Raw genomic sequence first — 14,001 nt, 5'->3', positions numbered from 1 at the left:
CTACTTATTTCTTCTTGTCCAGGTTCCCATTTGATTGACCGGGTTGTTCACAAGGACATTATAAAATAAGTACAACAATGGACATCGTTGGTTTCCTGAAGTCCCAGTTTGTTTTCCATCTTCTCATCTGCTACATTTTTATAGCGACTGGACTAATAGTGAACTTTATTCAGCTCTTCACGCTTCTTATTTTGCCAGTGAACAAGAATCTTTACAGGAAAATCAATTGTCGACTGAGCTACTGCATTTCCAGCCGTAAGATGCTTATTCTGTTTATTTGAAGATAATTTCCATATATGTTGATGATTTATTTAATTTATTTGTCAACTGTTTTTTTTTTTAAAGCACATTTATTCAGTAGAGGAGATTCAAAGCGTGACAGACACTATGGAGTAAGTTTGCCCTTAAATACAAAGTGTAACAAAGAGTGATTTAAATGATCGATCATTTGGGAGAGACCAAATTAAAAAGATTTGGGGCCAGATGTACAAAGGTTTTTTGCGTGAGCAAATGGGTTTTGGACCCGTTTGCGCCAGCAAAAAACCTGTGGCCCATGTACTAATCCTATTTTGCGAGTAACAAATCAAATTGCGATTTGCAAAATAGGATTAGCGACTCGCTATTAGGAAGGAGTGTTCCAGGGGCGTCCCATTTGTGAATGCATGCGCAGATATTGAGCAGTGGTGCTAGGGACCACTGCCTGCCCTTAAAAAAGGAAACTGAAAAGTTTAATTTCTATTTTTCAAATGCATCCCATTTTCCTTTAAGGAATACAGGCTGCATTTGAAACCTGCTTTATTTAAAATCAGTCCCAGACATGGTGGTCTGCTGACCCCAGCAGGCCACCATCCCTGGGAGTGCCCGCTATTCCCAATGGGGCCGCAAATTGCGTTTAGCCTCATTATTGTGCATGAGGCATGCAATTTGCGACCCCATTGGGAATCGCAGACCGTGTCTCAGACACTGTTGTGCATCCTAATTAGCGAGTCGCAAATTGTGAGTTGCAAATGCAACATGATGTTTAATTTCTTTTTCTTTTATTGTGTGTTATGTTGTAGTGTCTGTCATAGCGCCAGGACGCCCCTTTGCTGGGGCAGCTGTGCGCTATAAAAATATAAATAACATAACATAACATAACATAACATTTGCAACTCGCTAATTGGCGGGTCGTGCATCTGGCCCAAAGTGATTGAGATATCTAGAGAGAAGCTGATCTGCTAGTGAGGTATCTCCTACAAAATACTGGGAGCAGGGGAACAGATGATTGGCTTGAGGTTTTTTGACCTTTTTTTGTTTGGTGATAAGTATTTTAGGGAATGATGATACATTTGCGTCCAGAAATGATGTGTTTCTAGAGAGAATGGGCATTGCATATGACCCAGCAAAGCTTGATTATTATTGAGTGAAATGTCATTGATAAGGGATATTCGTCAAAGGAAGCTGAACTGTTGGAAATGTGTGGTATTGTGACACCAGTAATGACACGAGTGGTTGAGGAAAGGACTCTTTTCATGGACCCAGTGGCATTTTCCTTAAGACCTGTAAAAATAGCATTGCCATCTCCAATCTCAGAAACAATGGGGAGTGGATCACAATTTAGCAGACTCTTGGAGTTTTCAAGGGTTTGTCTTTAGGATATCTGTCATTAGTAGCTGTAGATCTAACCAGGATTGCAGTGTGGGCATGTGTCCGGCTTTTTCTCCACATCTTACCAAGTCAGTGGTTAGCATTTGGGTCTCTGGGGACCTTCTGTCCTCTCCTCTCTGAGCAGAATAGCTACACGTCTTTGAGATTTGGCAGCGCAGAGTACTTCTCTTTGGTTCTAGGTTTCTTTCCAGTCTCATGAGGACCAGCAGCATAGGGCATCCTTGTCTCCATCAAGGCAACTAGAAGGTACTGGCTCCAGTGGGACCGTAGCATCCAAAACTGCATATACTAGACGCCCAACAGGATAGTATGCCAACTTTTTCAAATTAATCTGGATCCTCGAATGCCTGTGACTAACCAGAGTGTGAAGGTTAATAATTTGAATTCATTACACTGCATAGATTTGATGTGTAATTTCCCAAGTGTATTACTGCTAATGGCCCAGCATAAAGGTGCGATGCAAGCTTTTAAATAACTATCTTGTATGTTGATTTCAATGATTTTAATGGATCACAACGTCTTACAACAGATCCTTAGTTATGCTCTTTAGGTGTTGATCTCTGTAGAGATTACACAATTTTTGATCATGCTTAAAGGACTGGTGTCTGACATGACCCCAAATAATAATGTGTTTCTTTAGTTAAAGACGGCTACCCCTCCCAATGCCTAGTGAGAAACCTTCTGCTGAACAGGAGCCTTAAACTTGCTTCCTCTGGTGGTTGTTAAACTCCTCTTTCTAGGGCACAGCTCTCTGAACATTTTGCTCTTTCATTCTGTTGAGGCAGTTTACGCCCTCAAGAAGCATACTTTCCATATAATTGGGACCTGCATTCTACATCTGCAGGGCTAGCACCTTTAAAATCCATTTGGTGCGACCCAGAGCTTTATTTGCTAACAAAATAAGTGCAGGGGCCCACTGTTTTTCTTAGACACCCACCCCTGCCCCGCAGAATGCAGCGGTTTCTGTATACCATGGTTGCCCATTCTTTGCACCTCATTCCTTTTTATTCTTCCACCAAACACTTAGTGTTGCGGGGATTCTGCTCATGCACAGAACTATGTGCAGGAAATCAGGACCTCAGTGAATTGCGGAGTACCAAAAACTCACCTCAGTACCCAGAACCCCTATCCGACTAGCATCAGTGTCTCATTCATTCTCCGTATCATCTCGAAGCTACCAATGATTAGACAACCCAGAACAAGCGACTTAGAGTACTCTCAGGAATGGTGGGAATCAGAAACACCTTTTCGTTATTACTCTCATATCAGTCCACAACAAGAGTAATTAGAGACACTGTAAAGTTTAAAATGTTTATTTTTAACTACGTGCCCTAAGGAGCAGTACTTTTGCTAACATAAGCAGGCAAATGATTAAAAACAAAACCATCAGCATTGTTACACTACCATAGAAAATGAAGGAAGAAATCATGTTACAAATGATAGTGGAATACAACCACCCTCCCATCGCTAGTAAGCTAGTTTTATGAAACTAATATAAGGTCTCTAGGCTTGAATGGGGAACCCCATACCGTAACTATCAGCTTAGGTGAATCACATCACAGGATCAGCTCTGCTCTGTGTCTGGAAAAGGTTTTCTCCTAAGTGTGTGAATCATGCATGCAAATGCAATATTAAAGACACCCAAGTTTCAGATATTTGCAGCTGTGTGCGTGTTATGGCTAGAGCGTGGGCCGATCAACATGAATTCAAAAGCATACATTGTTATTTGACCTTGACGGCTTCTGCACACAGTGTTCAGACTAAGGTCGCGGTGCACGTCTAGGTATGTGAACAACAGATAGTTTTCATGTGAAGAAAAAGCAAGCAAGCAGTTTTTCTTGTAATAACAGCTACCTGCAGTGTCGTGTGCAAAAGCAGCAAAAAGTGGCACTACATCTAAGGCGCTTATGCTGACATAGCAATGTGTGTACATGGAACTCAGTCTCCGCTACAGTGTCTCTTTCACACTCGTATCATGTTCTAAGTCATGGCCCTCTTAAATGAGTGCAGTTGCCTTCCCCAGCACATGTTTCGCACTGGTGCTACCTTGTGGGGCCAAGTAACTGCAGAAGGGCACAAAATGTCATAATTCCAGTGCATGTGGAGCACTTCAGTTACAAAATCTTTCTTTTGCCTGATGCATTGAAAATTCTTGCACCTTTCCCTAAGTAATTCCAGTGGTTGAGCATAATTTAAGCTCTCAGTTATCAATGACCTTTTGTTTTCCTTCGTGTGATGGATATGCCCAGACCTGTGTCCCTTGTTCACTGTTCTTTAGGAGTCAAGGTACACCTCACTGATGAGGCCTAAATAAACCAAAACTGGACTGGAGTTGCTTGTGTTCCTATCTAGAGGGCACCTTGCCTTGCAGTATGAGCAGGAATGCCCCTATTGGAGCAGGATCAAGACTGATTTGCTATTGGCTGGTCTCTGTTAAGAATTGCTTTGATAGTGTAACACAGTGGAGTGGAATGCGTCATGAATAATTACCAATGGCTGAGATTCATTCCAGCCTTCCACCCATCCATTTTTTCCCTCTAGCACATTTGTTTAAGGACTCCACCCCCAATGTTGCGCCCTGCTGCATCAAGTGGAAACCTGTTTAATGTCACTGGAAAAACTTACGCTAAAAAGCTGTCGGAAACTGACATCCTAATCCCTACAGCGGTACCTCCACAGGCACCGCCTCCATTGTAGGGAAATAGGCTGCGACCGCTGCCCTGACAGGCTCCTTGCGCATGTCGTAGGCGGTGGTGCTCCGACTGCCAGTATCCTAATCCATCGGTCAGACCGCTACCTCAGATGTCGGATGGACCGCCACCGACTGCCTGTCGGTGGCTATCCGTCCGACATCATAATTAGGCCCACTGTGTTAGACTTGGCCCTTCTGCAGGGTCATCCCCAGACTTTTTTCCTGCACCCTCCCGTTTTCTGAAATCGTTTTTGTTGGCTTTTAAGGTTCTGCACGCTCTACCATTGCTAATCAGTGCTAAAGTGCTTGTGCTCTCTGATTTGAACATGGTGAAACTTACTTACACCCAATTGGCACATTTAATTTACTTGTAAGTCCCTGGTAAGTGGTTAAATGTACCCAGGGCCTGCAAATTAAATGCTACTAGTGGACCTGCAGCACTGATTGTGCCATCCACTTGAGTAATACTTTAAAAATGTCTCAGGGCTGCCATTGCAGCCTGATTGTAGTTTTAAACTGTGAATTCGTCTTGGCAATATAACCTCCTTGCCAAGCCTTAACCTCCTCTTTTATTGCATATGTCACCCCTAAAGTAGGTCCTAGGTAGCCCTTTTGGCATGCTACATTGTATTTAAAATGTCAGACATGTATTTTTAAGTTTTACATGTCCTTGTAGTGAAAAACTCCTACATTCTTTTTTCACTTTTGTGAGGCCTACCTCTCCAATAGGATAACTTTGGGTTGCTTTATTACATTTCTACAGTGTTAACGCTCAATTGGGAGCAAGTCAAGTTTTGTGTATGAAAAACCTTATTATATATCCTCTTTAATGGTAAAGTCAGATTTTAAATAAAATTTTTGAAAGTTGGCATTTTCCCGCCATAGCTATTTAGTCCTTGCCGCATGTCCTGGATCACATGAGTTGGTGTTGTTGGCAGTTGGACTTTGTTTATTCCTTCCAGCCAGACAACCACACAATAGAGGGATTAGATGTGTCTAGATGGGCCATCAGCTGGCAGGATGGGGAGGGGGTGGAGCTTGGAACATCCCCACCTGCAACTGAATAGGCTGTGTCCTGCCTTCATACAAAGGACTTGTCACCACTGTATGGTTCGTGCAGCCACCTTGAGCCAGGGTAGGAAAGGCAGGAAACATCAAGGACTTCAAAGAGAATTCTCTAGAAAATTCTCCTACTTCAAAGAAGGCCCCAGATATAAATAGTGGACCCTCAGACCCAACTCTTCAGTACACATCTGGAACTGTGGGTACTACAGCAGAAGAAATGCTGTTCTGCTGTGCCGCTAGAAGTGCTACTCTGTTGCCCTGCTTGCTTAGAAGGAAGACCGGACCTTCTCCTTCATCCCAGGCTGTAGTAACTCCAAGGATCAGCTGACTGACCTGTTCTGAGCTACAAGGACACCACAAGCATGAGAGGCCCCTCCATATGCCCTGCTGTCTGGATCTGCAACTGAACCTGCCAGAGCCCTACTGGCCTCTTCTGGAGTGAGATCCTGACCCTCAAGTGTTATTCGTCAGGTCCTGGCCCCTTGATGGGGCCTTAGTTGAACTCTCCTAAAGTTTTGAGGTCTTTGCAAACTGGCCTGTTCGCTGCAGGATCTTGCTGCCCGGCAACTCGAAGTTCCAGCGAACCTGACTATTTGCTCCCCAGCGAACACCAACAACGACCGTCAACGCAAGATCTGCACTTCGCGCTACAGTATCGACAGCTCACAGTGACTGCCAACGCGAAGCTCCCACAATGACTGACCACAACGCCTGACAGGATCTTCCCGCTACAGAGACAACCATCTGCGGCGCTGTTCCTGCTCCTTGTGGACCCTTCCACCACAAACGGAATTCTTCGCTCTGGACTTTAAAGTAAGTCTTTCTGCTCTACTAACCTTGTCCCTGTATCTGGCCCGCAGTCCATCGGGGTTGTAATGAATTTGCGACTTTCACCCTGTCTTGTGTGACCAGATAATTGCGAGTGGAGCTTTTGGTTTTAGGTGCTACACTCAATGTAAAACCTTTAAGATGTAATATTCCCGGTTATACTGATTGGATTTATGCCTTTTTGGTGTCACTTTTTTAAATCTTACTCTATTTTTCTCAATTGGAGTGGGATTTTTCTTGTGTTGTGTCTTCACTCTATTACTGATGGAAGTGCTGCACAAATACTTTACACCTGGAGTTCTCACACTATTTGACTTCTGGAGACCCCACTTAATCATTACTAGAAACCGGGGACTTCCACTGAATCATTACTGGAACCTGGGTATCCCCCGCTGATCACCCGGCCTAAGCATGGTCGATGAATTGAACAAGAAAGCAATAGAAAACAAATACAGAAAAATGCATTCATCAAACAAATACTTCAAATCATGACACATTTTATTTAATTCACAAACATATATAAATTTAAAAAACTCAATTTTTACTTTATTAGAAAGGTTGGAGCTTTTCTAAATTCAATTAAGGCCACTCATCATCCATACTATATTCTGTTTGATGCAGCTGCACTGCTCCCACGAGTCAATCTGAGGGTACAAATTTCGTTTTTAGCCTCAAATTTCTTCACATTTACAGTAAGTTTGATTTTTCAATTGTACATTAAGCTTCTTTATTTATATACACTTTATTAATCTGTTAATATTATCTATTTTTCTAAGTAGTCGTGGACCCCCAGGGGTTCCCGAACCACAGGTTTGGAACCACTGCTTTACACATTGCCTCTAACGTAAGCCTGACTGGTTTTGTGCCAAGCAAGAAGAGGGTTAAGCACAGGTTAATTTGGGGTTTGCTTGTGTCTTCACCCTGACAGGAATTATGGTTGCTTCTTGAGTAGGGTTCCCCCTTAAAACAGTAACCACATTTACAACACACAGATATACTTTATAGAACTCAAATCCACAGATCAATGTCTGGTCATGAAATATTAAGGTACTATCCTTTGTCACCCTTGGATCATCTCCATATAGTAGTACTCCATGCAGTTTCAACCATACATTCCTTGGATTCCTCCTCTGTTGCTCCTGGGTGTACACCGTACTTCACCACTTTGATAGTTTAGCAGTGCTTCCAGTGCTCCTCTGTTGCTCCTCTAAGCACAGTCTAATGCTCCCTGGTGATTTAACAATGCCTCTAACAGGTTGTTGTTCTGCTTCCCTTCTGTAGCTCGTCCGTAAGCCACCTATAATACTCCCTGGTGATCCAACAATGTCTCAAATGAGTTGTTCCTTTGTTGATGCAGAATACACTCAATTTAATAATCTATGTTATCAACACTGCATTCAGCCAATCAGTCAAGAAAAACTTTATTTGGTTTTCACAACCATAAAGCATGATACTTAAAATGTGTTTAAAAGTCAATTACAAAGATGTAAAACAATTTCATGAAAAGATCATTCATTATAACATTTTTTACAATTCAAGCAATGTTTTCAACTAATTTGTAAACTAATTCATTTAGTATTGTCCACTGTTCGTAAAAGTGTATCAATCAAGGTAAGAAACTAGGCCCCTCGACAGATTAAGATGGTTGATATTCCCCCCCCCATCCAACAAGTCACAGTTTGTCTACAGGTACGAATGTTAAGTTCTTTTAAAATGGGTTTTAAAAGCCTCCTTCTTGCTTCTTTCACTGTAGGGCAGACACACATCAAATGGCATAAAGATTTGTTGTGATATTCAAATAATTGGCAATTTGCATTTGGGTGTTTTCCTTTCCATGTGATTCGCAAGTCCTTGGTTTCGTGTTCTCCAAACCGGTACAGCATAAAACTCTTTTTTTAGAACCAATCGAAAATATGCCGCTAAATAAGTTTGCGGTTTTGGTTTAACATAAGAATTTATAACTTTCCAAGAGTGTTTGCGTTTTGCCAGTAATTTTTTATCTTCGATAAAGGACAGATTTTTTGCAGCACTATTGCACGCTCTGTTAAATGCCGCCCTTTCCCTCTTACTATCCCATGCCTCTTGTATGTCTAGTGCTGCCAGAGCTGATCGTAGGTGTTTGCTCCATGAGTGCGATTTTTTTTTCTGATCAAACTGAGCCTTTATTTCAGTCCAGCATAAGTTGCTCAGAGAACCAGGATCTGAGGAACGAAGTTTCCAGCACAGTTTCACAAAAACAGATTGTCGCTGGAATTCCTGATTTTGTAAACTGAATTCCAGGCGGATTTGGGCTGGTGATGCACTTTTCGGAAGGTTAAAAACGGCTTTATACACCTTTGTCTGTACTTCGTTTAAGGCTTCGTGTTCCCGGCCTTGCCATATTTCCAAACCGTATGCCAGTGCGGGAAGTAATTGAGAGGCCATTACTTTCAAAAGGTGACTGTATGATGGACAACTCAGTTTTTGTTTCAATTGTTTGTATACAAAAATTAGTGTTTGGGCTTTTGCTCTTATTGCTCTTTTCTGTTCTGTAAAGGACATGCCTCGACCCAAGTTAATCCCCAGATACTTATAAGTACGAACTTCCTCTATTTGTTCGTCTTTGGCGAACCACCTGAAATTTCCTGGACTAGGGCCTACTAGTTGCACAGCTTTGGTTTTTTTCTTGTTTATCTCTAGACCTTGCTGGTCAAAATAAATTATCAAGTGGTTAATTACTCTTTGCAAGTCAATCGGTGTTTGGCTCAAGACCACTATATCATCTGTGTATTGCAGGTACTGTATATGGTCATCAGCCAACTTTGGAGGAAGATGGCAAGTCTGCGAGGTACAGGTTAAAGATGCTAGGGGCCAAAACACAACCCTGTTTCAGGCCATTATGCATTCAGTGGATTGACCTGACGCTTGAGGGTGATGAGCACCATCTGTCATTCTGTCCCCACTGATGCACATTAGCAGCAGGTTCTATGCACAATTCTTCCCACCCAAATATTGTAAGCATTTAATGTGCTTGTTTATTTATGATTACACTCTGCAACACCCATACTTGTACTCAGTGGATGTAATTTTATTTATATAGAGCATACTGTGCACCAACCACTTCCTCAAACATCACACTCTTCTTAAAACCGCTTCCATATAGGCTAAAACATTTTCAACACCCTTTCAGCCTTGGACTCCACTGGGTGTAGAGGAAAAAGATTAAAATATAGAGCACTTTGTGACCTTACCAGAGGTATGAAGCGTTCTATAAACAAAGCAACCAAGCCTCCCAAAAAAGCATTTTAGACCTTTCAAGGCAATACAAAACGACCTTCTTTATTTACTGTAGTTTATGCTATTCCAATTTATGTATAAGCCAATGACGCTTGAGAGGACAGGTAAGTACCTTGAGACAAATGGGATACCATGACGCATGTTATAGGTTGCTCGCACAAAGTACTCAGGCGTATTATTTAGTTCATGAAAAAAGGCATCTCTTTGGCATCTGACTGGATAGCTGCATGTAGCTGTAATCATTGCCCCTCTTGGTCAAGTCTAAGAAAATGAAATGTAAAGGGTAGTGGCCTTAGTAACAGACTCCCTCTGTCCCTCAGGGTGGCTTCTGCTCAGCCTTACCCTAATTACATTGCCTAGTGTTACCCCATGTCTACTCGGTTACTGTTACTATCATTGCTCTGTTTGATTTGGTGGGAAGCGTCATCAAAATCTATCATAATGTAGGAGTCAAGGGTAGAATTCTAAAATGAAAATTCCATGAGTTTATAGTTATAAATAACTCCTATTACAGCTTTCACATGACCTCCTGCAAGGTTAAAAAGATACAAGAGCTTTTACACTTGTACATTATGATGCAAAGTGGATATGTTTCAGTGCAACAATGTGTAGCTGCGGTATCTACTTCAGTACAGCAGACTTGCTCCTTAGAAAACCCCCAAAGGTTGATCGAGTATGAAGTTAGTCCCTGTGGTGGTTTATTGCTTCATCACCCGTTTCTAGAAGCCATATGTTTCCAGTGCTTGAAAAAGTCCTGCTCTCCGGGACAAAATGGACAGGAATACCGGTAACACCTACATTCTTATTGTGCTTGTACTGCAGTATGTAGATCTCTGCCTGGTTTTGGTATTGTTGGTACCCTTTCTTCTACTCAAGCCCTTTTAGAGTGCTTTTCGAATCTGTTGACTGGTGAAGTAACTTGCTGCAACTCCAAAGTTGCATAGAAAGAGGTGCGCCTCTAATATCCAACTTGGTAACACACGTGGTAGGTTTATACGAGCAATATGCAATACTTCATTCTGCCTCCACATCTCCTCCTCATTATCATGTGCAACGCTCCCACTCTCAACAGTATTTTTTCATTTAAATTCACCACATTTATTCCAAGTGCCTGCTAAATTAGCCTTGGATGTCAATGTGTCCTCTGACTCCCATTTGTTTTTAGGTCTGGCGTTAGCCAGGACAGTGTGATTTTACTAAAATTATATTTATATATTATACTGTGTAAATCACACTTTCCTTCTGCCCATACTCCATTTAGCGTAATGTAGTGAGTCGGCCCACAAGTGACTAGTTCTATGATAAAAAATGTTCATGCAGCCAGCGCTTCGTGTAAATACACATTTGTCAGCTTTTCGGTGCATGCAAAACTGCACTTCGTGGACCATAATGGAAACTACTCATGGGAGAAGCCCCTAACCCACTCTACTCCTATCCCACAAGAGCTTTGTGATTTTCTCTCAAAGTGTTTTTTAGTAAAAATATTGATAATTGGGAGAGCCAGGGGTATAACGGAGGCTGATGAAGTGAGCACCTGCCCCTTTATGCTGCTGTTGCTCTTTGAGGCAACCCTTTTCCTAACATTCTTAACCCCTTGAGTGCCCCGCCCTTTCCCCGCCCTGTGCCGGCCCTTTCATTAGCGGGCGGGGTTCATGACGAGATAGTCTCGTCATGGGCACAGCGCAACCGCGGCCCATGACGAGACCATCTCGTCATGGGCACTCAAGAGGTTAACGAGACCATGCTATTTTGAAGATCTTTGCACATTTCTGAAGAAAAAGATACTGTGGTATTTCCCCACTTTTTGCAGGAGTGGGGCGGGCTCATCATTTTGAGCTGCACCACTAAAGAAACCCCCACGTGAAACGAGCTCCCTGTGCTAATTTTGCAGTCCATATTTAAGACCGATCATTATGTCACTGTCCTCTTTTGGGGTGCTACCAAGAACAAGGCACTGAAAGCTAAGTAGCCTTAAAGAGAATATGGGTTGTGAACGAAGGCAGATAACACAGAGGAGTGGAGCTGAAGTCTGGGCACGGGATCTAGGACAAGAATGCCAAAGATAATCGGATGGTTATTGGCAGAATTGCTATACTTAATAAGTTGTGGGTATCCCAAGTTGGCATGTGTGGGCGAGAGTCATGCCACATTTTCTAGATATCTGTGCAAATTTATATGGAATTAATCTCAAAGGCAATCATTTACCTACTGGGTGGCCCTTCTGTAATAATGAGTAGCCAAACACAAAGATGATGATTGTTAAAAAGTCATAGCGGTATTAGCAGATGTCCTTGGAAATTCTTTCTGCAGATTCCTATTCCTGTAAGTGACCTGATCTCGATGTACTACTTTCAAAACACTTAGATTATGGGTGCAGCATTCTAAACGTTACTGAAGAAAACACATCTACACGCTTGGACGCCTCCACCGACTTCCCTCCCCCTGCCAGGAAGCTACTTCTTGAAACCATACATCTTACAGCAAAGCAACATTGGAGATTGCCATCTTTATTGAAAGATCCTCAGGAAGTCTACACCACTCTCAACTCTGGTTTCAGGTGTGTGATGTCACTTGTTGTGCAAAAACACCTATACCACAAACCTTACTTCGTATAAAAGGTCACTTTATTTGGTCGTGTTTGTAGTATCAACTCGTTATTATTACATCATTAAAAACCCTCTGGAATGCATAAAAAAACCTTACCCTCCCTTAAATCCAAGAGTGTAAACATTCGCCAAAACATTTCCCCATCCCTTGCAACATCGTTCTTCTTCCATTTAAAGCCTTTTTCTTGCATCCCCAATCTCTCTCTCATGCCCCAACAAACTCCCCTTGTCTTGCTCCAAAGTCCAAAACATACTCTTGCTCTCTCCTTCGCTCTTCCCCCTCCCCCGAAGGGTGGATACGCTGACACCTGACTCTCCATCCCGCTCCCGCCTTTTTCTACATTATCTGCTCTACTGTGGCATAATGATAAATGTGCGTAATTAATTCAATCAAATGAGTATCCGTCCTAGGGTCATAACATTCCTATGCTTTCCCTTCCTTCCATGTGGTGACTGAGTCAAAAAAGAGGCTGAACTTATGATCCACCTTTCTTTATGTATCCCTGTCACCTTATCCTCGCCCCCTCTGGCAGTATACTGTCCTTTGTCCACTTTCATGTGGCCTGTGCCACTTGTTCGAAGCCACTCAGGAGGAGATAGGCTTTGCCAAGCCCCTCCCCCCCCGGTCCCACATTGTGCAATAAGACTCATACCACAAACCTTACTTAGCATCAAGGGCCACTTTATTAAGACCGATTTGTATAATCAACTCATTACTTTACAAATAGATCATAAAAACAACCTGTCTAGTAGATAATCTTGGTTTCCCTCCTCTCCCTTAAAGCCAAGACTGTAAACATTTTTCAAAACAACTCTCCATAGCACACATCTTTATTTTTTCTTCCATTCACAGCCCTTACCTTGCATCCCCAATCTCTCTCATGCCCCCACCAAGCATCCATAAGCAAACTCCCCTTATTTTGCGCCAAAGCCCAAAACGTACTCTTCCCCACAACTGTACTTACCCACCACCCCCTCCCTGATAGGTGGATATTCACCCACTGACTCAACATCTATCACAAACTACAGCTAATCAGGAAATCCCTGGGTGGTGTTTTTCTGGCCCACCTGCTTTCTCATACTGGTAATTTCTGTTGCGCCAAGCTTCTCATTCCACAACCTCGCCAGCAAATCCCTCATTTCCATCATGTATTATGCCTGTCCAAACTTTGAAAAGTGCACCTAACTGCTCTAAATAGCTATCCCTCCTCTTTCTAAATGTCAACATGCAAAAATCTCCTATGGCTCTGCCCAATTTCTGTCTCACCTTGACCACTGCTGCATGTTTCATCACTGCTTGCAAAGTGTTACTATTCAGAGGACCTAACCTAGCAATTCAGGCTGAACTGTTCCCATTGGAGCAGAGACAAGACTGATTTGCATATGACTGGATCCAAACTGGGATGTTATGGCGTACAGAATAACAATGGACCGGTATGCTACCCTAGGTGATTACCAGTTTCTGAGATTAGTTCGAGCATTATATCCATAACCTTTTTCGTAAACTTTAGTGTGTTGATCTAAGTGGGACGGGTATGCCCAGATCTGGATCCGGTGCACACTGTGTCACTGGAACCACGCTATACCTGGCTAATGGGCCCTAATTAGGGCAAAACCGGTCCAGGGTTGCATGTGTTCTGGTTCAGGGAGGACCTCGACTGCTCCCATTGGAGCAGGGTCAAGACTGATCTTCATATGGCTGGCTCCAAACTGAGGTGGAATGTTGTGCAGAATTAGAATAGACTGGGTTGTGGCCCGAGTGAGTACCAGTAGCTGAGATTAATTCCGGCATTCCATCCACCATTTGTTTGTGTATTCCAAAGTCTTCTTGGCACAAATGTTGTCCAAACAATACATGATCCAGCCCATTTTCTTTTTCAGCAACTA

The 14,001-nt window shown here is 42.6% G+C and overlaps 1 protein-coding gene across 2 annotated transcripts in view; it reads left to right on the top strand.

Moving 5' to 3' along the window:
* AGPAT4 (1-acylglycerol-3-phosphate O-acyltransferase 4) overlaps positions 1 to 14,001 on the top strand; it is a 396,016-nt gene that overhangs the window by 86,573 nt on the left and 295,442 nt on the right. For both annotated transcript variants that reach the window (XM_085611455.1, XM_085611456.1), the window contains one exon: positions 23 to 255. In XM_085611455.1, coding sequence (XP_085467581.1) covers positions 78 to 255 — 178 coding nt within the window. In that variant the 5' untranslated portion in view covers positions 23 to 77. The remainder of the gene's footprint in view (positions 1 to 22; positions 256 to 14,001) is intronic.

The sequence above is a fragment of the Triturus cristatus genome, chromosome 6, assembly GCF_964204655.1.
Source record: "Triturus cristatus chromosome 6, aTriCri1.1, whole genome shotgun sequence".
In the NCBI taxonomy this organism is placed as follows: Eukaryota; Metazoa; Chordata; class Amphibia; order Caudata; family Salamandridae; genus Triturus; species Triturus cristatus.
Note: the sequence above shows the minus strand (reverse complement) of the source record. Positions and strands in the feature narration are given on the sequence as shown.